General features: G+C 26.8%; 1 protein-coding gene across 2 annotated transcripts in view; it reads left to right on the forward strand.

The window, feature by feature from the left end:
• LOC132951305 (adipokinetic hormone/corazonin-related peptide receptor variant I-like) overlaps nt 1-26736 on the forward strand; it is a 97314-nt gene extending 70578 nt beyond the window's left edge. For both annotated transcript variants that reach the window (XM_061023126.1, XM_061023127.1), the window contains exon 8: nt 25465-26736. In XM_061023126.1, the coding sequence (XP_060879109.1) occupies nt 25465-25680 (216 nt within the window). In that variant the 3' untranslated portion in view covers nt 25681-26736. The remainder of the gene's footprint in view (nt 1-25464) is intronic.
• The last annotated feature ends 375 nt before the right edge of the window (nt 26737-27111 follow it).

Here is a 27111-nt window from a genome sequence, read left to right on the forward strand (position 1 = left end):
TCTATGTGGAGCGTTGTAATAAAATAAACTCAGTGTATAGTCGGGAAATTTTATTACGATTAAACAATAGTTTAACAGTCAATGGTCCGAGTCAATTCATAAAATATATTATGCCACTTAAATTACCTACTTAATCAGACCTTTTTAGTTTAAATAGATAATATATTATGTAATGTACATTTTATAATGTTAGATGTTTTCACCCCACAAAAAAAAAAATAATAAAATAATTTAAAACGACATCAATAAGACATAAAACATAAATGATTGCATTCATATGTTTTTTTAGATTCTGAGCGGAGTGAGGGATTTCGTGGTCTTACAATGGTGTTTATTTTATTATTTTTTTTGTTTTTGTATCCTGTATACAAAAGTTCTATCAGAAGGAGTGCTTTGATTTCAACATATAGTATCTTATCTTTTAACAAATTTGATCAAGATTGTACTTAGAGAAGTCATTTTTCGTTTTCTCAATAGTTATTTAATGCCTTAGGAAGAACCATCGAAAAATTACAAAAAACCGCTAAAAATGGGATTTAAATTTCCAACGCTTTGTTTATCACCATAGAAACGAATTAAAATTAAAATAACGATTTTAGTTATTTTGTTGTAATTTATAATATTAAATCAACATATAGGCAACATATAATAACAATATAATAACAATATAAAATATCCACACCAATGAGCCGTCCCCGCTCAGAATCGTTTCGTATACAATGATATGATATCATTGAATTCAAATTTAATACATCCATTATACAGAGACCCTCTTGTAATCTACTGTACAGTAGAGCGACATCCCACTTACCCGCTTTTTTTTGAATAATTTATTGTATTTGACATAATAAATGACTTATAAAATATGTATACAATTAATGCACTTGGCTTTAATATTAAATTCGTTAATGTTTAAATGAAGAAAAAACGACAAACTTTTATATTAAAAATTAACGCGTCATCTTTGTTGCTTATTAACCGCAGCATAAATAATAGTATAAATGGCTGAATAGTTTTTGAACAATCAAGTCAGCCACGCGCGTGAAATATCGTGTTCACAGTGCAATGGATTTACAGTTTTAAATTGTTGTATCTCATAAAGATAAAATACTTTTTATTATCCAGGTATAAGTTTAATATTTATTGAAGAAAAAAGACAATGGGTGTCTATTGTAACTATGTTTGAATGTGCCGAGTATTGTAACACGTGTACCATTTTAAAATATTATATAAAACTATATTTTTTCCAGCTTCTTATGAAAAAAATTTAAATTATATTATATTTATTACCATTCAATTTCAATATAAACATTAAACATAGATAGACATAGATTATCATTAAATTATCTGAAATCAAAAATTATTATACTTATTGTATTCAGTGTTGGAAAAATAATGTCCGTCTCAAAATATGCTCCAAAATCTTTTGACTATAAATAACCTACTTTCCTCGACATCGGTCATTTGATAAATATATTATTTGTATTCTCAATTGAAGTTCATGACAGACTAATATTTAATAACATCAGTGTTCCAACAAGGTATTTTTTGCAAGGCATGTGATTTCATATTTGATGTTTTTCCAAAGATATGGTAAAAAATAGAGTTTATTCATTTTATGGGTAGTGTTCTTCTCCTTTGAGCTGCATCAAAATTAAGAACTTTAAGATAGTACTATATTGATGGAGGATTTGGTTTTGTTTAGTTTCAATGTCCTGAATAAATTGAACCAATCATTTGTCGTGTTACGTAAGGTAAAATATTTTAATAGGTATGGACATGGATATTATTGAACCCTTAAATACTGGTGGATATTGGATGTACCAAACGTCACCTAACTAGGATATATAATGATACAAATTAAAAACTCGGTTCGTCTTTTAGAACTTTCATACTAATATACATTATTAATTATATAGTACAATTATCCGGGCTAAAGTGACGTAAAAATCCCAAATAATGAAAATATCATAACTAGGGTTTCAATAATATATTATGCACAGATATTGAAATATACAATATTATGTGTGCAATACATATTTTTTTGGTAGTTATACCGATACATGATGTGAAACCATGTATCTTAAATAATAAAGTTTATAAGAAAAACAATTTTTAATAACAACAATGATTAATAAAAAATAATGAATAAATGAATGATAGTTAAAAAATATTTAAAATATATTTATATTTTCAAGACAATATGGATAAAATCTAAGAAAAAGTTTGAGATTAATCAATACAGACTACAATATATAGTTTCCTTGTAAGATTTTATATTTTAGTTGTTATAATAATATATTGGAAATCATATTTTCCTATATTTAGTATTTTATTTATAATTATTTATTCTAAAATATAAAGTTTGAAGAACTGTTTTCGAAGAACTTTTTTTTGTGCGGAAGTATTACGATAGAATTATTATTCACCCAGTGTATTATTTTATTTTATTTATTTATTTCAAAGAAATATCAATAACATTTTTAATATTTCAGAATAATGATGATATTTTTTGTAAATATGATTTTGATAAATAATATAGTCCCTAAATCAATGCAGAGTTGTAAAAAAAAATGCGCATTTAATTAAATACTTTATAGTTCATTAAATTTTAATGAACCTATTATGTATATTGACTTAATGTTTAAGGGTTTTCATAAAACATACTAATACGATTCATCAGATGTTTGTGCAAACATAAACACAGATGGATAGACCGATGAGATTTAATTATTGCACAAATTATTCACCAGAAATCCTTTGAAGTTGCCGATATAATTTAATTGCGGGGAACGCACATTACTCGGTATAGAATTTTCGACGCACTCCACTGGAAGTGTGATGACCGAAAGGTGTCGGTTTTAACTTGATCGGAAAACCCTTTTGTTACCTAGCTAATAATGACTAACTGTCCTGTCCGGCTAGTGCAAAAATTGGTTTTTTTTTATGTACATGCCATATTATTTCTACTAATTATTATAGTTATAGACTAATATACTATGCAACCATCGTCAATCATTTGAATAAATAGAAAAATATCAACTTTAGACGTTCTGATCCAGTCAGTTTTCCGGAGTGAGTTTCGCTCTTCAGACGTTTCAACAGATCTATTGGCTGTAAGTTGCATCATATATCTGGTTGATCTAGAAATGTTTGATTTTTTGGGTGGCATTTCAAATAATTTTCAGTACTTAATGTTTGTTGACAACCATATATGAACCAATAAAAAAACCACTATAATGTTAATATTTTATGATCGGTAACCAATGGCAACCCTGTGTTGTCCAAGTCAAAGATTTATTTTTTAAAAATGTTTTTGTAAAAAAATATATATGCTATATTTTTACTTATTTTAATTTAATTTATCAACATATATTGACCTGTCGACATTTTGTACTTGTCGATATAATGATCCGTTGACATTTTGTACTTGTCGACGTTTCAACCGGCTCCCATTTCTACTAATTATAATAGTAAAATAATATGTAACCAATGGCCGCTCTATAGTAAACAAAATAAAATATTATTTTTTTGTGAGATGAAAATAAATTCATGTGTGACCTACTCGTCCTACTCTATAGGCAATAGCTACATTTAGGGGTTGAAAAAATAAGCTATCAACACAATCCTAGTCTCAAGGAATCTATATATATATATACATATATATATATTACTTTTATCTAAAACGGTCCAGTAGGTTTACAGTCTATTAATTACAGATAGACCAACATCCCATTTGTATGTATTTATAAAAGACATTTTTTTCTTCTAGGTACTATTATAATCTGTAACCAATAGAAATTATGTATAAAAAAAATGTTATTGTGAATCTCCAAGTCATTGAGTGAGCATCTCTTTAAAATGTAAATATTAAAAATTATTTTCAAAATAAAAACTGTGACTAAGGATTTTTAATATTTTTCAAATATCATTGTAACAAAATAGTAGGAGCCTTGTATTAAATTGTCAAGCTTTTTTACCCAACAAATAAAGTTTTATTGACATCCATAGAAAATAATACTAATAGGTACAATCGGAAACTGAAAATGTTCCTAAACAGTTCAAAACAAATATATATTATTATTTTTAAAATTATATCGTTTATAGAAAATGCAAATATTAGAGTTGCACCAAAATCGATTTTCTCGAAAACAGATTTTGCGTAAAGATTCCCGTTTTTGCTTAATTTTTCTTTTGTTTTTCACGTCGCTTTTGAAAACTACTGGGCAATTTTTACTTTCGACCCCCCCCCCCCCCCCCCCTAAGATACCAACTAGATTCACTTTTCTATCAGAAAAGATACTGTTGAAGAAAATCTAAGCATTTTTACTGTCCTAAAAGGTGATGACAGACACAACAATTAAAAATTAAAATAAAATAACACACATCATTGTAAAATCAATACATTCATCGTTCCACTCAGAATCTACAACATATTAGTAAACAAACAATGATTAATGCAATAATTGTGGTATAATAATATAGTAATACATATGATGATTAATGATTAATGATAGTAATTATAACTTATTGAGTTCATACTCTAAATTAAATTATTTCTTTAGAAACGATTTCAATATAAAGCTGAATTATTTTTAATCTACAGAAATAATATATAATATAGCTTATGACACAATACAAAAAAAAATAGCAAACAATAAATACTGTTTAAATAGTTTCAATTTTCAAACTAGAAAATGTCAACAGAATTAACATTTTTATTACAAATTTGAACTTAGTTACTAGGTACATAACTTAAGTGATTTAACTAAAATAACAATTAATATTTTTAATTACAATAATATACATATTCAATTCAGTTAACATTTAAACTTATTTATTCTTGAATAATTTAGTCTCGTATAATTATAATACATTAATACCTATGTTAATATATTTGCGTATCTGTTTGTAAATGTACACGAATTTAATAAAAGTGTCGCAAATTTTCTTTTGTTTTGACATAATCATTATATTTCGTAAATTTAAAAATAATACACTAAATACTTATATCATAAGTTAGTAGTTAAACTTACCCAATATTACATATTCTACAGTCTGTTATCAACAAAATCAATTATTAATGTTCATTATCCCATCAATCTGTAAAACCATCCGGGGTATGTGAAAGACATCATAGTCTCGTTCTTTCTTCCGGTTAGTATAAATTAATGTCTTCTGATATTACTTGCATGATCCTTGGTTTCTTAAATCTTATATCTATTTAAGTATTTGAAATAGTATCCTATTAACAGGCTTGGATTCCGACATAACTGATTACCAGCTCATTACTCTTATTCGGGGCTTAACTCTTCTTACTATACCGTCATCGGTTGATGGCTGTGTTTGTGATGTCTAACATAATATTATACTTCTATAAATCCCAGCTTTGTCTCAATTCTGAGACTTGCTATTTTTATTACTGATGTCTGCTCAACACGAACGTAGATTGAACAGTAGTCTTAACTTCTTTTAATCTCTAATAAAATTTAACTGTGTTTTAATATTATATCTTGAATCTTTATTTTAAATTTGAATTAATCTTTAAAAACTAGTGAGCATTATAACTCATAAAGGACGTATTTAAACAAAGAAAGCGAAACAATAACATATTATTCAAACCGAATTCTCTTTATGGAAAACATTGCATTGTGTTCGTTGTATACTAATAATAATTTTTAAAAATAAAGGGGTTGAATTAATTATTTATGTTTATTATGGCTTATGAGTTTTTTTAATACAATATCTTAAAATATTTTTTGAATGTTTACAATTATAATTTATATAAGGTTTTGCTGTTGGTGACGATGTTGAAGCTTTTATTTTCAGTAGAACTAAAATATTATAAAAAAACTTATGTATTAATAATTTTAAAATCCTAAATAATAACCTTCATAACAATTAAAATTCCAATTATGTGTATGGTATGATTACGACTGACAAGTATAGTAAGCCCTAACAAAATAATAATTAAAATACTTTAATTATTTTTTTCTCTCTACCTATTCGATTATTAAAAACTTCGTAATATTAATTTTTAATTCATAAAAATAAATATGACGATATTGTTATGATTCTATAATGTCACATGTAATTAAATTGTTTTCAGTTGAATAATAACAATAATATGACTTATGAGTTATGAATTCAATACTTTATGAGTGTTTTAATTTCATTTAACTGAAAATTGAGCGTGTTTAACTGTTTTAATGTTTGAGTGTATGTTTAAAAAAATATTATGACTATAATGTTGTAAGTATTAAGTATTAACACAACGAAATGGGTGTCACAAAATAATAAAAATAAAATCATAAACCAAATGTAATAGTAAGTTACTCTATTTTCAAGTAGGTAGGTATCTACTTTTTGACTACTATTTACTTTAATCTGTATATAATGTAATATATTTACCAGCCAAAAATAAATAGCCAATATGTATGTATTGTTCTAAGCCGTACTCCGTAAATAATCCATAAAATATTTAATCTAACCTAACTGGAAACGGCTGATACAAGAACACAATGCTCAATGCAAATAGTTAATATTATGTTACTTTACGGTGCTCAAATACAATGTATATTATACTTTATAGGTACCTACTAATGATCATTGAGTACCTATTTTTATTAATGAATATTTTTGTAAATATCGGACCACATTAATTACTCCATTGTAACTTCTATACTTTTAAAATCATTTTGGGGCACTTTGGTACAGTAACACAAAATCATATATCATTTTGGGAATTCGCGTTTGGTCAAAAATCAGTATATTAAGTGCAGATCTGCTTATTGGAATCATTATTAATTTATAAACAATATATTATACTTAATATACTTATTAATTTACAAGTATAACAGAATAAACTATAACCTTTATTAATATATTAGCAGTTAATTTATATAGACTATTGGTGGATAACTAAAAACAATGTATTGTACATGTTTTATACCTGATATTGATCATCATTGAGGGTGTCATCACTTGGCCAACCGATCTGTGAATGATTTGCTCAAAATTGCATTTATAGCCCAGTATTTATAACGAAAATAATAAAATTAAAGAATTCAATATTTGTTTGAAATACATACCTAATATATTTTATATATTTATTTATTTTGAAGTCCCTATTGATTTTTGGTAATTGCTTTAACGAACGGTTTTCTTTTTACGTGTAATATATTATATACTGAGATGTTTTTGAAGTGTAAGGAAATAATATTATGTTCTGAATACTTGCAAAACATTGAACATTTGGATATCAAAATACAGCGTATAATGTATAAATTAACCCAAGTTCCAAGTATACGCAAGGTGTAGATATGCACCGAGCAATATTATAATGGATGATTTTAATGGGATTCAGTTTTTAAATATTTTTTCTTCTCAGAATTGAGAATTTAAAATTATAATATCGTTTTATTTATAACATAATATTATAAAGAAAATCCAATATATTAAATTTGACGGAAATATTCTGAATAATATTCTATGAGGATTTCAATTTACTTTCGATTAATTTGGTTATTACAGAATAATAAGAGCATTGCGTTTTATTACACTATGGTATTTTAATATAATTTTATTCGAATAATAATATTCCTAGCTTATTTTTTTTTCTTTTGATTCAATACCTATTTCAATATACGGTTTTTCTTTTGTTTTTAGTTTTTGTAAATATTCGTAATAATAATATTTCCTAGCCACAGTAAACAAAACAAGATAGGTACATGCTAACGAATGTACATTTATTAAATAGTAGATATATAAACGTATTTTAAGTCTAAGATCAATATTTATCGTCAAGCCTTAAACCCTTTTTAAGAAAACTGCACTTATTTTAAAACAATTTAAATATTAAAAATAATAATCATAATTTACATCGAAAGATTTTATTAATTTTTAACCATTTACTTAGGATTTACGATTATTTAAAATTAATTTTGAATAATAATTGGATGATTATAAATATTTATAATTTCATTTTCATTATTTGTACGAAATTAAAAAGGTGGGTAAGTGGATGTTGCTCTGCTGTGCAGTAGGTTACAAGTGGGTCACTGTAATGGATGCTGTTAAATTTGAATTCAATGATATAATATCATTATATTTGAACTTATAAAAAAAAACTGTGCTTATGTATTTTTAATATTTTTCAACTGCTATTGTAACAATATATCAGGGGCCTTGCATTAAATTTCAAAATTTTAAAGTTGTTACATGAAAAATCGAGTGAATATCAAATGTTGTAAAAATATGAATTTCAAACACTCATAAAAATTTAATTTGACTTTTTTGTAGGCATTTTTTTTTGATAAAGGTAGACAAATTTATGAATAATCTTGTATTGCATTTTCAAATCTTAGATTTTAAAAGAAAAGTTTTTATGAATTCTCAACTCAAAATAATTTGCTAATTTTCGTGATTTTTCAGTATTTTGTCAAGATTTGAACTTTAAATACTTATAAATAAAAACTGTGACTAAGGATTTTTAATTTTTTTCATCTGCCTTTGAAATAGTATACTAGGAGCCTTCTATTAAATTTTTAAGCTTTTTTAACCAACAAATAAAATTTTATTGATATTTATAGAAAAAAAAACTAAAAAAAATAGAAACTGAAAATGTCCGTAAACAGCTCAAAATAAGTCAAAATGTTATGGTGTAAAGAAAACGCTAATATAAATTTAATTTAATTTAATTTCAGTCAAAATTTCATGTACCTATGGCCATTTGTTTAAGAGTTGCACAAAAACCAAAATCGATTTTTTTGAAAACAGATTTTGTGTAAAAATTTCCGTTTTTCCTTAATATTTCTTTTGTTTTCATGGCGCTTTTGAAAACTACTGGACAATTTTACTTTTGACCCCCCCCCCCCCCCCAAAAAAAAAAAGTAACTAGATTCACTTTTCTATCAGAAAAGATACTGTTGAAGAAAATCTAAGCATTTTTACTGTCCTAAAAGTGATGACAGACACACAAAAAAAAAAACACACATCATTGTAAAATTAATACATTCATCGTTCCACTCAGAATCTAAAATTAAATTTATAAAAAAAATAGATATCGGGAATTCGACTAATTTAGGTAGTTAGTACTTGTGTAAAAATGTATTACATGGTAATTATATAGAATTTAGCCTTTTAGTATGTTTCATGTATCATCTCTTAAAATCTAATATATTCGTTATGGATATATTTACATCACATTTATGAAACTCAATCACATTAATTAACAACAATTAATTAACATTATAATTAATATTACATAGACCATACACCTATAGATGTAGATATAGTTAAGAACATGATGCGACTATTAACTCTTATGTTTTCCATACTAAACTGATTAGTTAAAATATCGAAAGGTTTCGTTAACTGTTAATCGTTAATGTAATAAATCAATTTATTTTTAAATATAAGAATATTTGATTTCATTACAACATTTATTTTCATGAACGAATTGAAATTTTCGAGTGTTATAACTATAACTATATTTACTTAAAAATTTGAAATTGTTTGGTTTTTTTAAATCATAATACAATTTACTCCATTGTGTTTTTTTTTTTTTATTAAATACCGCATTCTTATAGATTTAGATACAAGTAATTAAATAGATTAAATTCCAAATTTAAGTGAATTGTAAAGTTAAAACGAACAAACAACATTGATTTGTACTACAGATTTATTTCAGAATGGAGCAGGAGGACAGCTATTGAGTTCGAATCTAAGTAAAACTAAAAAAAAAACAAAATTGATTTTAGTACTCGCGAATATGCGAGTAATTGGATTTATACGAGAATAGACATCAAAAGTATAGCAAAGTCTCAACATGGTTTTATTTATTTAAATACTGAGGAGGAAATGACCATGTGGGTACAAGAGGTCTTTTGTTTCGATACAGAACACATGTATTTTTTAATGAAGTATTTTGTTCGTATTTTTATTAAAAATAAAGGCAATCGTGCGGAAATACTTTGAAGTCTGGCGTGTTATTTTTGGCGCAGATCGCATTTGGTAGACCGCTTGTGCACTCGACTGTTGTGTGGAGTGGTTAATGCTTTGCCGCACGGCGTGCTTTTGTTAATTATACGCAATGGTGGGACCTTGTCACCCATAAATATATCTGCAGTGTACCCACCCACTCGCAGCGATTATTATTATAGACACGCAATCGAACAAATAGTGTGAAGACGAGCAGATACTATACAGTGTCTGGGTATCGGAACGATTCGCGTACGGTTTTAATGCCTACCTACGCAGCATTGTCATTAAATAGTTAATAATATTACGTTCATTGATATTAGAGTTCAACACAAAATCGTCTAATCAAATTTTGGCATGCAGTAAAATACACGGTTTTTAGAAGACGGGATGACATTTTTGAAAAAAATGCACTTCAATACAACCGTGTTAATAATAATTAATATTATATTGTGTGATTAAACACTAACATTCATAGGAAAGGAAGATAATATCACTAATGAACAGATTAAACTATGATTTAGCCAATGGCCAATGGCTAATGCCGGGCTTAAGGATCAATAAAAAAAAAAAAAAAAAACTTTGATTGTTATAAGGTAAAAAATAATTGATTTATTAATTTGATTATTTGTTCAATATAATGTAGTTTTAGATTCTGAGTGGAGCGATAAATTATTACATTATTATAAGATTTTTATTACCTATTATTATTTAATTTGCTTTTCTTTTTTTTTTGGTTTTGTGGACCTACACTTTTTATAGTAGGTATAAAATACTTCAATTTTCAACATCAATATGTTTTCTGATAGGAAAGTGAATCTAGTTGGCACAAAAGTATCAAAAGGGAATCAAAATAAATAATATGCTGTACTTTTCTAAATAAATGGGGAAAACGTCAATTCTACGCGAGACCAGATTTCGACAAAATTGATTTTCTTATTCAGTTTCAGTCGTAATTAAAAAACGAATACCTAGTACCTAGTACCTACTCAAAAATATTTGGAATATTCATATGTTTTCTATACATATATGGTATATTTTTAAAAATAGTTAGACTCTTTTTGTGATGTTTATAGACATTTGATATTTGACAACAATATGCTGACAATTGTATGTTATTTGGTTGTAATTCTAAATATCATATTATCATATATTGTTGTCAATACATTTTGAGTCAATAACGACTTGCCATAGAACGGTGTAAATATAGGTTTGTAGGTGCGTATATAAAATTAATCAAAATATTTTTAAACGCCATTGTGTATAGTTAAACGTGATAAGAAACATAAAAATATGTCCAAGTCCCCATAAATAATAATTTTTAATTACAAAAAAATAACTGAAATCGTTCATCTTTGTTTAAATAACTAATTTATAGCTGTAATTTTTAGTTTTCAATAACTACATTTTCGAGGAATCTTGTATTCAAAATCTTAATGATTATACAAGTTAATGATTTATCACAACTGTATCTAATTTATTATACTTTTATATCGATATATTTCTTCATCGTAGTTTTCATCCCCAGGTATCTGCAAGTATGTCTTATTATTTGTCTTCCTCCACCGCTTTCTCCCCATTATAAATATAGTCTAATTAAAATTAATCTCCATTAAAATAATGAGTAGGTATGAGTGTTTTTCTTTTGATTTGACTTGACTATTGTAAAAATCGTATTTTACTGTAGCATAGGTACATTCTTTAATATAACATCTGCATATTAGCCATTAGATGATTGCGTGTCTTTTCTTTAATTATGTTTAAAAATATAAATTATTTCTTCCTGCATAGTGCACCATACAAGTAGGTAAACAAATTATCGTTATGACATGTGAAACAGTTTATAATAGATTTTTATCAGTTTGTATTTAATTACCTAGTAATTTGCATATTAAATGTCGAGTGGCAACCTACAGTTAGTTTTTAAACGTCTTGTCAGTTGTCAATTGAATAAGGTCTAAGGTACAAAGTAAAAACTTCTTGTTTGGTTAATGGTATTGAGTTTTCACTTTTCTTATAATTTTAATCATATAAAAGTCGAAGCCAATTTTTTCTGCCTTGATGACAGACAAGGGTCTATCTTTTCCCCTATAATAAGTGATTCTTAAATTAGTTTCAATTATGTATACTTATAATTGGGTTAAATCAATTAACTTAGACACGTGGTTAAACAATAATTTTTATAAATTGTATTATGTACCTACTTGTGTTATATTATATTTATATGAAATTAATTATAATCATGTCTCATATTTTTAAATATTTAAAAAATCATGGTTTAATAAATAAAACATTAAAAATTGGTGGGTACACATGAATAGGAATGAGAGAAATTAGTATTTAATAATTAATAATTATAATAATTTATAATTTATTTTATTTTACAAAAATATCAACTTTTTATAATAAAGTTTAATAATACGATTTATTTTTTAATTTGCATATATTAAAAATCAAGGAAACCATCTAAAAATCCAATTAATATTGTTTTTATTAAATTGTTTTGCTTGAGTAATTCTTAATCGTATATTGTACCTACTGTTTATTGAAAAATTGAAAAGAACATTATTATTATTATTATTATCATCTTATTCTTATTCTTGTACAGTTATTTTACATTTTGTTTTACAGTTTAACTATTGTATTTATTTTTATTTTAAGTTAAGGGTATCTGCGAAAAGGTTAGGTGAATGTATATTGTATAATTCAATTTCCTCAATAAAAAAAAAATACATTAGTACCTACATTACTGTATTTTTATACACTATATTAGGTACAGGCGTGTAGTATATAGTATAGTATTTATGTATAATTTATATAGTATAGACTATACAAATAGAATAAATTCCCATGAAGAGAATAGTTGTGAACCAAATAATCTTAAAGTTTATGAAAAAACAACTTTTAATTAATTTTAACTTATTAACGAATGCATCGAACATAAGTTTACTAACAGATTTTTCTTGGATCTTATAGTATTAACCTGACAACACAATTGAAACTGAAGAGATTGTATAAAATAAAATGAAATTTAAATCCAATAACGACAAAGGAATTGGGCAACGTATTACGAGAGGTAATTCAAACTTGTATTTGTTTGTGCAAAAATATAATAAAAAAATAATTACCAAACTGAATGCCCAATATTACAGTTTACTCAATCCGTGGTAAAAGTAAGTTATTGAATGAATAAGGATGACTCCTATATGTGTATAAATATAATACAAATATATTAAGAAATAAAATAAAAAAAATCTCGTAGAACCACAGCAGGTATTTTAATATTATTCAAAAATTATTTTAAACTTTTGTGTATCATTAGGGCACCTAAACGCTGTGTGGTTGATTCGAATTACCGTTTTATTTCCATGTTGTAACAATAAACTTTTTGATTAACCTTATATTGGAAACAATTACCCTGCTCTTAAATTTGAGATCATGGAAACAATTTCCATGTGCTTGTGTGCCTATGTGTGTGTCTGTTTTTTCATTTAAATATTAATTATTTAGATAAATAATGAATTTTTATTTTAGATTTATAGTCTATATATTATCAAAACAAGTTTAACAACCGGTAATAATTTCAAATGTCAAGAAACAACAGTTTTTGAACTATGACAAACAATTTGTTAGTAGGTAACATGTAACTGGTAATACTTTTTTTAGTATTTTAATTTTTTTTCTGGATCTCGTTGTTTTATTAAAATATTGTACTATATTTTTTATAGTAATATGACTTACACGGGATTCTATGTATCGTTTCTCAAATCGTATACAGTCATTTATCGATGAATTTTGATATTTTTATTAAAATAATGTTAAGTTGCATACACAATCATACTAAACATTTAATGAATCAATAATGCGCTAATGGTCAATTAAACATGATCAAGCAGCTCATGATTGGTTCATTACATTTAGTGATCCATTAAATGTATTTATTTATTTGTAATCTGGCATAATAAGTATCTAATGGTTTTCTGTGGAAAAGGAAGAGATACCTAGTCAGAACCCGAATAAGCTTAAAAGTTAGAAATGTGTTGACACATAACATATTAAATGATTGTAATAAGCAATAACTTTGGGTGGTGGTAAACTTTCCCGATTGTATAGTAAACTCTCCCAATGGTAAACTCTCCCGGGTAAACATTTTGTTTATTCGAAGGAAACATAACAATAGTTAACTCTTCCAGATCAAAAATATGTTTACCTGATCGAAATGTGTAAACTCTCCCGGGTTAAAATTGTGTTTACCTGAAGGATGTATGTTAACTCCCGAGTAATTTTAACTATATCGCAAAAAACTATAGACAAAAAATACGGATATCAAAAAATAAACACCTTGAGTGTTTTAAAATTTATTCATATTATTATAAAAATTAATTATTATGAAATCGATTTAAATTATTATTATTTTTTATTATTTACTATAATTAAAAAAATTAACTTTTTTTAAATTAAATTTTATATTTAAAAAATGGAACCATTTACAAGTTTGTTGAAGACATTTAAGTTGGCTAATACTCTTCTATCGGATAGACTAGGTACTGAGCTTTAAGTGACGTAGGATGGGGAATAATCATGTGGTTTGTGTTCTATTATAAGACAGAAAAAAGCGTAATTAAGTAACTTACCCTGAACACGTTCAAGTTTATCTAATAAGTATAATACTATAATAGTTTAATAGTTATTTATTTAACCATATTATTATATTAATATTATGACATAAGTGGCCTATGGCATCATTAGTAAAAATGTTCTGTTTCAACCTATCAAATGTTTTCACAAAGTTTATCAATAAAATAAAATCGTGATCAATGCCTTTTTAGTAAAAAACGGTTGTATATATATTTGATAAGTCAAGTTTCAAGACTCACTTATAGATATTTGGTGGTCTAAAAACAAACGTGAGTTGTAAAGCACAAATTTATACAGGGATTTAAAGTTAAGAAGCTCACCACCAATATGCGCTCTTTAAACAAGAAAAGACATAATTTATTTAAAATTTTACACCGATTAAAACCGGAATTAAATCTGACTCCTATATCCTGTGATTTTGATCAAGCAATAATAAAATCTATAATAATTTAATATCCTAACGCTGAAATATATGCGATCTTTATAATTTAACCAATAATGTTTATAAGAAAATATGTGATTTAGGGATTGTATAAAATTATTGAAACAATGATGATCTTTCAATTTTAGTGAAAATGGTAGTAGCATTTATTCCAATTAATTAAATTGATTTAGCGATTGAATCGTTGTCCGAATGGCGAATTGTTATCAGACGATTTAGAATCATCAGTAGTATTGGTTTGAAAACAATTATGTGGAACAAATTAATAACCAAAAATGTTTCTGCACAGTTATTTTAAATTTTATATTTGTATTTTATACATCAGAACAATGTTTTGAATTTACGATTATTTAAATAACACGGGATAACCCGAATAAAAGAATTGTATTATTATTTTTTTTTGTGTCCAAATATATTAGCACCCATGTAGCCTCGTCTATTTGCTTCTATAATTGACATATCTGATACTTCAAAGAAGCAAATTCAGGCTCTGAGCAGTAGGTACATGGAACAAAATAAGCTCAGATGTAGGGTTTTCTGAAAGTATCCATTGCTTTTGCATAACAATAGGTATTCACCCTATTATCATGTTGACCACAACAGTTATTTAATTATTACAATTAATTACATGTTACAAGTATATCGCTAGTTTATTTCTAAGAAATTCCTTCATTATTTTTCTACGAAACAACATTTTTTATGTTGTATCATATCAACATAATTTTTGAAACCAATTTTTAAATATAATTTTTTTAACACGAGGCCTCAAACCTAAGTTAAAATCATGAGGCCCACTCTCGGAAAGAACGGTCCTGGAAATAATAACACTTTTCACTTTCCTCGTTTTTCCAGTTAGTCTAGTGCAACAAGTAGCTTTTTTTTTTTGAAGTGACTTAACTTCAATAGTTAAAATGCGTTCCATGATAAGCAGTTCTTAACAAGATAATTAATTTTATAGTCACGTTAGTTTAATTTTTTTCCTAATACAAACTCCATTGATTTAAAATAGATGTATAAATTATTGTTTTTACGAAAATAAAAGTTGTTGCATATAATATGTTTTAGCCACTTCGTGAAATACTGGAATATTTAATGAACATTCCAATTTGATATTGTGTTATTTTTTTCACAGTATGTTCATTCTATTTTCTAAATAAAACATTTACTCCACACTATTATTATTTATTACTAGCTAACTCGGCGTTATCCGTGCAAAGATTTTTTTTTTTTATAATTATATGTATAAATGTCAAATATGTCATAATTCTACCTATTATAGTAGTAATATAATATGTAAGATGTAACTAATATATAAATAAACAAAAAAATATTATTTTTTCATGAACTGTAAAAATATTCATGCGTGAGCTACCCTTTAGCTACCTATTGGAGTTGAAAAGAAGCAATAAATACCCTCCAAGTCTCAGAATTATATTGATATAACTTTTATTGAAAACGGTCCAGTAGTTTTTGAGTTTATTGACTTCGGTTGAACCAAGATCCATTTCTGGCTGTATAACCACCTGATTTCGTCCATTAAAAATGAAAAAAATATAAAATATAGGTGTATCTTGGTTTTAGTACACCTCAGTTCACAAGTAAATACGCTTTGATGTACCTGGCTTTCGACCGAGACGGACGATTCTCCTGTGGTAGATTAGATATAGTTCTTGTATAAATCGAACGTGGTTCTCACTACTCTTTACATTTTTCTGAGAAAAATTAGAAATTTTCACAAAATCGGTCAAGCAGTTTTTCAGTAGGTATATAATTGTATACATTCAACTCTCATATTTGTTTTAGTTCTAATATTATATATATATATAATATTTTATAAATGTTGTTATAATTTCTTTACTCTAGGCTATAATAAACGCAACGATTTGATGCATGTTTTTACCTCATCTGTCAGAGTAATCAATGTCAACCATTCATATACAAATATCCCTTGGAAAGAAGGACTTTCAGTTTTTCATTAATTTTTCAATTTTCCAGGCGTTTATTCCTATTTGTATTTCCGTAAAAATCTCTTTTTGACTATTACAAATATTTAAAAAATAAGCCAAACCGATTCGGTCATTCTCAAGTGATGCGGTTGGTAACTGACAGTTTTTCATTTTTATTATATTGATTATATATGAGTTATGACTTATTTAATATACCATACAAGATTTTATACATATTGATTTAAAGATCAGTTAAATTTTACTGTACATGGTAGTGTTTAAAATTTAACTATGAATTCCCATTAAATCTACGTACAAAAATATAAATACTTCTTTTAAAAAAAGAGGGGAATTTATGAAAGTATATAGGTACAATAATTGGTTTTGATTGAATTTACATAATTTAATACCTGCTCTATAGCAAGAACATCGTGAACGACTAAAAGACCGCTGCCCTCCCATACAACATGAACAGTTTATACCAAATAGTTATCTATTATTAAACTCATGGGTATCTGGAATGTGTAGATTTTAATGGTTTTGATAAAATATGCCTAATTGATATATAGATCACATTCACACATTTCAATTCTGTTAATTTTCATTCACTGTTCAATTCTCTAGAATATATGCAGCTTGTCAATACAAATTTTGTTTCAGCTAAACAAGTTGACAAAGAGAAATAATTAATTTTGCGTGAAACTGGTCGAGTTGTATTAGGAGATTCCCAAGTTGCCTGTATAAAAGTGCATGCCAAACGATGTGCTTTTTTAAAATGTATCTCATGAAATGTAACAGCAAATAAATACAAATGTATTTTTTTTAACGTGTATTTTATGTATATTTTTATATATGTATATATTTTAAGTTTGTAAACAAGTAACTCATTTGTCCCACCACAAGCTACACTTATTGGGGTAGATTAATCAAAATGTATTATGAAACTTCACTTTAACCTTTTCTGTTTTAATTTGATTTTCTTAAATAATAATAATAATAATTTCTTAATAATACTACCTCTGATCACGAGCACTCTGTTGCCCATAAAAAAATGACAATTTAATAACGAATTGAACAAATGTTGACGATTCGTTATTTAATATTCGATGTAATGGTGTTCAAAACTAGCTAATATATTAATAAAAATAGCTGTATAACATGACTTCACCCGGTATAAAATTATTATTTTAACTTACAACTTCAGGTAGTCATCGGCGTCAGGGCCACTCACTTTCTGAACAATTTTGACCGAGATGAACAATCTGGTGTTTAATTTACCTATCTATTGTTTTCCGTTATAAATACACAGTATGGTGACATTTTCAATACTTGAGTATACCCTGTCAAAATCAGTTCAACCGTTTCGAAGCATTTCTACGACAAACAGACGAACAGACGAGTGAGTGGCTCATACATTTTATCATGTACGTTTCAAAAACACAGAGTATATAAAATATGAATACCTTACAAATACCTATATTGTGATACGTAGTATAAATAAAATAAAAAATATGATATAAAATAATTGAAAAAGTCAATTTTTTAAAGCTCTGCTCTGCGGTTCAAACGATATATATTTTTGTCTTGCTGTTAGTAGAATGTACTTAAAATTGTGTAGACGTAAGACGTTTCCACTCTATAACATGCGTCACATAATAATATTGACTGTGAAAAAAGCAAGGTTTTTCCCCAATAATAGTAAGCCACCTATATTTATGAATATATAAGAAAAAAAATTTTATCCAATCATAATAACTATTTTATTTTCTGTAACCAATAGCAATCATTATGATATATATAAAATAAACAAAAAAATTTTCAATTTTCATTAGCTGAAACCAAATTTATAGTATGTAATTTACCATTAATCAGTTAAATTCCGTGGTGATATGACTGTCCTCAAAAAACGGACTATCTTACGCAAAATAATTTTCAAATCGGACTAATAGTCGGAATAGTTTCAGAAATATATCGTTTACACAAAAAAAAATTTTTTGATTTATTATTAGTATAGATGACTTAATATTCATGAATATTGAAAAATTGAATAGCTATTAAATATTTATAAATGTTGTAAAATTGAATAGTAATATGTATAAAAATTAAATATTTTTATATGTATAGATTTACGTATCTTTAAATAATTAATTCAATTTGTTTTATTATATTTGTATAAAATTGTGAATGGTATCAAAACAAATAAATAAATAAATAATTGTAGTGAATATCGTATACTTACCTATACGTAAAATAAATAATAACGTGTGTGGCAAATGTTTTTTTTTCACAAAATGAATAACCTCATTGTGAAAGTTACACGATGTGAATTTTATGAGACCAGTTCACGACGTGTGAAAAAGCCATTTCAATTTTACCTAGTGGCTACGACACATAAATACTTTTATCAAATTTGATTATTGTGCATTGACATTTGACATAGTTTGTAAAGTTGTAAACATTCGGTAAAAAAAATATATAATAGGTATACATGATTTTAATTAAATTTAGTTCTTATTTTAGATTCTGAATGAAGCGATGAATTTATTGATTTTACAATTAATTGTGGTTTTTATGTATGTGTACACGATTTCTAGTAAAAAAAATGATTTTGTTATAAGGTAAATCAATTTTTGAAAATATTGAATTTCATATTTTGTTTTAATTCAAAAATGAATAGGTAACCGTAAATACTTTAATATTTGACATGTCCAATTTTTTTGTTTTTTTCTATAAATATCAAAAACATTTTCCCACTCGGTGTAAAAGCTTGACAATTTAGTACAGGTTCCTAATATGTTGTCATTTAAGCTAAGTAAAAATATTTATGATAAATATAAATGACTTTTCTTTAAAATCACCAAAATTTGCAAATTATTATACATTTAAATGTTTATAAAATTACGATCAATTTTTATAGCCAAGGCTTGAAAATGTATTACAAAGTTTCTCATGTTGGAAACTTAAAATCTAAAAATATATTAAACAAAACATTTTTTTTTATAGACATTTAAAGTTTAAATTTGGACGAAGTTAGTCACATATTTAAACAAAAAATAACGATTTTAATTATTTTTTTTGTAATTTTAAAATATTTTCCGTGGAGATTTGTAATAGTACGTATATTATTATATTTTATATACTTACACGATTAAATTATCAATTCAATTGTATGCTATGGCCTATTTATACCATGGACCTATTCACATCGTTCTATGGTAATGCGATATTGACTCAACAATTAACAACACTAATAAATTATAATATGTGCATATTTTATAATAAGTAAATATTAATAATATTATAAATGCGAAGGTTTTGGGATAAACATATCTTGAAATTTACTTAGTAATATGGACTGATGGACCCATCAGCTTCTTCGGTCAAAATCGTATTTCGAATACAATTATTTACCCCATTTTATATTTATCTTGTAATTTATTTAGCTAGTTTACGTTTTTTAGTTAAAAACTAAAAGCTAACTTTTAACTTAACTTTCGTGTTTTTATATCACCTGGACTAAACAAATTACAAATAATAGTTATTGTGTGCTATCATTGTCGTTTTGCACTGTTAATATTATGCGTAGGTATCACAGTATGGTATATTATCGTGTACCTAAATTGTAAGTAGGTATACTACTACAATATAATATATTATACTATATTACACTTAAACTACCTATTATTTTTCTCGTGAATATGATTAAAATACATTTCATTACCAACGGAAATTTAATTTGCTGCTTTAATCCTACACACGGATTTTAATACCTACCCGATTTAACCATTTTAGATAATTTTATATATGAATATTCAAATTCTTAAGATTTAAAATAGCATTATTAATAAAGGGTTTAATTTAACATGTGAGTTATAGAAGTCCTAAATTAGCATCAAATTATGCTCTTAATAAAATATACATTTTATAAATGATCGTACTTTTATTTTATTTATAAATACAATAATAAGATAATCCTAGCTTGCGCTATCTATATCTACAATATGTACATATGTACAATATGTTTTGCTAAGTATGATAAATAAAATTAATTCTTATTATTATGGAGTTATGACAAAGTTATTGGGGTGGCTTAATTCTATGCATTTATTAATTAAACAATTAGGTCGTGAGGGCGTACACGTCTAAGGTAGGAATGTACTTATGTACCTAATATTGTAACATACCTATATACTTACCTATGACTTTTTTTAAATACAAAATAACTTAATCAGTAGTTATATTTTTAATAGTTGGTACATATTATTTATTTTATTTTGTTTCTTAATACATTGCCAAATTTGAAAGATATATTTTGTTTTAGTTGTTTGATTATAGATCAAAAATAAATTGTTATTTGAATATAACTGATGTATTAGAAATTGTATTATCAACAATATTGTTATTATTTTTGCTAAATTTGTATTGAAATAGTTGTTATAACTGCAAAATATAATATATTATGCTTTAAACCCGACACAGAAATAAAATTTGCATTTAAAAAATAAATATAAAGTAATAATATTCAAATATGCAAAAATATAGGATATAAAAATAGTATTTTAATCTCCAGAAAGTGTAATGCATTTTTATCTTTAGTTACTATTGTACTCTCCAAAAAATATGCAAAATTCTATATTATACTAATTAGTGATATGTAAGTCTATAGTGTTTATATTTTTTTTTTTGTAATCATCGTATGACTCTATGTGTCCACTTAAAAAATCACAATATAAATAAATGCATACATATTTAAAATATGAAGTAGCCACTGTAGGTACTTATTAAAATATATTTTAACCCACATAATTGATATGAATAATAATTATTAATTAATTAATTATGGTTTTATCTGAGTTTACGAGAGTACCTAGTTATTATTTATTTATTAAATACTAATATCTGATTTTATCTGTAGTTGGTAAGTACAACAGGTCCTCAAAATATTATACATATTATAGATACCTAGATATTTAGACAGTACAACGCAATACACATAACAATAATGTCGCATGGTTAAGTTATCAATAAAATAAATATGAATTTTTCACGTGCGTTTATCCAATATATTTGCTATTCAATTTAATGACACATTTAACATGATATCGTTACTGTACAGATCCATATAATAAAATGAACATAAACCCATACGGCCATAGGTACGTTGCGAATTTAAAACATGGTCCCTACGCTCGGAATTATTAAATGTTTTGGAACGTTTCATTCGATTTTTTTCGTTATATAGGAAACTTTATGGGAACGCATTACTTTACATGATGACTATTCGGTATCCGGCAAATCTGCTAAGACTCGACTAGTCATATATGTTTAAATTATCCATACATACTGTAAATATTATGATGTACCTACATATTATTATGCAGTACATAGGATTAAGAAGCAGTCTTATAAATTATAATTTTCTCAGCCAAATAACAATGTTGTGTAGGTATTCAGGTAGGTACTGCATGACGTACCGCATACGGATGATACACGTACATTATTATTTTGTAAATTGTTATTGCTCTTATCGTATGAGCTTTGATAGCATTGATTTGTGAACATCATTATATTATCGCGTATGATCCATTATGTGTGTAAGTAATAATTATTGCTTTGAATTGAACGTAGTATAAATCCTTTACAAATACATTTGAAATACCACGAAATGCTGTTTAAAATGCAATTAATTGGAAAATGACTTTAAGGCTATCTACCAATCAATATAAATATTGCGGTCTACGATATTACAGTTATATATTATGTAGTGAAGTTTGCAATATATAAATTTAATTAAACTTGTAACGTTCGGTTTTAAGTTGAGTTCATCCGATATTCAACATATTATATTCAAGTATACGTCGCCGGGCATATATATATAGGGCATAATAATTATGCATCAGTTTGCGAAAGCTCCATCGCCGCTCACACACTCTGCCTCTCTTTTGCCCGCGATCGCATTTTGTTTGATTAATTATTATTATTTAATATGACGTTTATTACCTACCACCAATTAACCCAACGAACGACGACCGGCTCACGCTGCTGGTCCGTCTGTTCCGCCCACGCTCTCTTCTTTTCCCACCGCCTGTACGGGGACGCGCCTGCAGGTAATTAGAGTATATTTTCATTCGATAGCGTCTTTTTTTTTTTTACCTGACTTTTCCGAAGTTTTCCCCTGCGATTTCCGTCGGAAGGACGATGATCAAAAGGACCATCAGACATCGACGGTAAGCACTTCAGTCCGGTCCCTTTTGCTGTAATCACGACGTTTGAATAATGTGATACAATATTATTATTACTATTTTCTGTATCTGGACAGCGCTGCATACGCGTATTTATTATACAATTATTACGTATATTATAAATGATTAATTGACGGCTATAACCGTCCGGCCGAGCACTTTCGGGTCACGTATTATATCAGGCTTAGCACCCGAATCATTTGTTCGGGTTTCGGGTGCTGGATGTATTCAGGTCGGGTGTTTGAGCACCGGGAAAAAATGTAAACAAACGTTCGGGTTTTTAATAACTGTCATTATTCGGGTGTTAACATTCAATTGGTTCATACGGGCGTTCAGTAAAGTCTAGAAAAAAACGCAGAATTGAAGGCTGAGCCTTGGACCTTAGTGCATTATGGCGTTTTATACTTCAGCAAGTTTCCAGATATTATTTTCCTTAAAAACTATTTATTTTTTTTTGTTATGATTCATAATTAATTCTCCGTCTTTTGAATTTTTATCATAATAATATATTTTTAATTAATTCTTTTCTTTTAATGTATATATTTTTTTATTTTGTCTGGAGCCCGACAACTATGGCCATTAACTACATTGTAGGGGTTACGGTTGGTTGGCAACACGTGTAATGTGTAAGTGTGGCAAGGTTTGTGCCACTATGGACCCATCCGGGAACTAATAGCAGGGGCCGTTGCTTACTCTCAATCACATTGCGTGATTGATTTCAGCCATTAAGCCACGCCAAGCCACTTTTAATATTTTTTTTTTAATTGCTTATAATTCTGGGTATAATTCTGGGTAACTTCATTTTTTTTTTCTTTTATGTTTAACGAGTTTATTTTATTTAACAACATCTTGATATAATTCATAACATGATGCGAAAAGATGAAAATGTGAACAAAATAAGTTCGTTGACGGTTCTGATGTATTGGTGAGTGAGTTATCACATCATCCCATCTTATCGCATTAAATAATATATTAATATCTACCTATAATAATACATTACAGGTACCTTTAAAAAAAATTCATTTGGTGAAATATTATAATATTTTTAGATTTCTGTAAATGTTATTATTTGAACAACTTATTGTTAGTAGCACAAAAGTACACTATATCACCATTGAGGTCTGAGACTCTTTTTTCGACTATTTTTTCATTAATTTACAGAGGTGGATCTAGGATTTTAAGGAATTTCATATTATCTAATAATTATAATGCACAATAAATGTGCATACTTATAACTTATAAGTATAAAAGTTAAAAGTATTAGTTTAAGTTTTATTTTATAACTATATTTAGCATATATAGCACAGCTAATAAGCTATGATGGAGGAGGCAGGCCCCTCTGCCCCCCCTTAAATTCCCCACTGGGCTAACATAAATAAAAAGCACCTAATTTTCTTTACATATCGATTTGGTAGTTTAACAGCCTTTTTTTATGCCAAAAATAATCTCGTACTATTCCACGGTAATGTATTTGATACGGGTTTACTTTACTACCACCTTTGTGGCAGTTTGTTGCACTAGGTAGCGGGCTATATACTTGCAAGTATTTAATAGTGGATCCTACAGTTAAATATAAGCTATACACTTATTTTGAAATTTTGGTCCACTATACCAGACGGAATAACTCGCTATAAAAATATAATGTGTAGCTACCACAATTGAGACTAAACCAACAAAACTATTGTTAACTATAATAACATTGTTGTAATAACCTTAACACTAAGAAATATAAAGATAAAATGTGTATTATACTCTGAGGGATAAAAATGGAACGTATTACATTGTTTAAAATATTAAGTAATACGATAGGTAGTCATAATTATGTGGATGGATAGCAGTATTTATATATAATATATTATATTATATATATTTATACCAGTTATAACGGCAATAAACCGCATATTGGGAGAATAATTTAGTTCGTTGATACAGTAAGGTAATGTTAAGTTCATAATTTAAACTTTAATGGACTTAGGTTTTACAGCTAATACATCATGCACTTTGCAATAAATCCATACTCCATTTCCCTAGTAATAAGTAATAATGATATAATATTTACGTATGACAAGCCCTGAGATAAAAAATTATTATTTATTACCCTTGTGCGGTTATGATTTCAAAACACAAAGTTACATACAATAGTTTTGAAATTACAAAAACAAAAACATTATTCAAAACAAAAGTTAAACGTGTATGTGATTGTTTACGTTTACAGGGTGTCGGGGAATCTGTAGCTTCGGTGAGAGTGGTCACGTGGCACAAATTGACCGTGCGAACAAGAGCGAATCGAAAATCGACTATTGGCAACAAAGCGGCATTGTTCAAATCCGCCCAGAACGGTAATACGAACGATGACGGTCTGGTCAAAGAGAACGTCACAGTTACCACGACGTTGTGCAATGACAGCGATATTAACGACAAGAATACTTAAAGGCGAAATGGTGACAAGACGTATGAGTTGTAATTATTCCTTTTAAAAGTTCAGTTTGTATTTATGTACATGTACCTACACGATAATCCGGTACAATCTGTGAACTAACCATACAGTTCAACGACTTTTGATCGTAGATATCATATTATTATTCCGTCAAAAAGCCGCAAGAAAAATAAGTAAATAAACTGTTTGTGTGAATATCTGGTCGTTATAGTCATTATAATGTTTACGGGTATTATATTATGAATTATAATATTATACGATAATATTTATTAATTTTGATTTTCGAGTTTATATAAACACAATACCTATTAAGTGTATACATAATTTATAAATTTTTCTCATAATATAGTCGGTAAAAACATAGGTTAATATAATACGCTACTTAAAGTCTCCTATATTTACTTTTTTGGATTCATTATGATACGAGTAATAGTTATAATGTTCTTGACAAAATATTGATTTTTGTTTTTGAATATTTTGCTACAGAGTCATTGCCTTTATCGATTCTTTTTATTTTATTTTTTGTGAATGTATAAAATAAATATAATATGTTAAACAAGTAATTTATATTTAATCTCCATGAGATGGTTCAAATTTAAATAATATTGGTGTTATTTTTTATGATCAATGATCATCATACATTATACATACAAAACAGTTGTATACACGATGAATGTATATCGCAATATATATTTTATTCTTAAATGCAGTGAAAATTCAAATAGTATAAGTAAACGTAATAATTGAAAATTATTTACAATATTAAAAACAATTAGTATTATAATAACGTGTTTGGTACAGTGATGATGTATTTCATGTAGACTCCCATTCGCATATTGTTTAGTAGGTTTACCCTAGGAAATGAAAATAACTAGGTACGTTTTATAGTTATGCAGATACGATATATTATAATATGATATGTGTATTGTATGTTAGCTAAATATCATTAAATGTTATTATCTTAGGTTTATTTGATTGTTAAATTAAGGATTACCTATAATATTTAGCTTGAAAATAATTATGGAAAATAAATTGTCACAGATGATTGGTATGAAATATTTTAGTTGTATTTATTTATTTATATTTGTGTAATAACGTATTGCATAATGGCGATAAACCGCAATAATATCATTGATAAAAACCACGTGAGTCATTTGAGACGAAGTGTGTAATGCTTTCATTGTACCTACTCATATGATTATGTATTAAATTTGTTTTCAGTGTACAAAACATGGAAAGTAAACATTTCGCCTTGGGTGAAAAAAGTTTTCGATAATTTTTCTCGTTCAAATTAATAATTTACGTATACTATTATGTCCTTGAGGCATTGACACAGATCGTGTAGCATGTTTATATGGGTCTTATTATTTACGGCAGGTGTAAAAATACAGTTTGAGTTGAGACACATCAAATATTCGACCCGAA

The sequence above is a fragment of the Metopolophium dirhodum genome, chromosome 8 (genome assembly GCF_019925205.1).
Source record: "Metopolophium dirhodum isolate CAU chromosome 8, ASM1992520v1, whole genome shotgun sequence".
Taxonomy (NCBI): Eukaryota; Metazoa; Arthropoda; class Insecta; order Hemiptera; family Aphididae; genus Metopolophium; species Metopolophium dirhodum.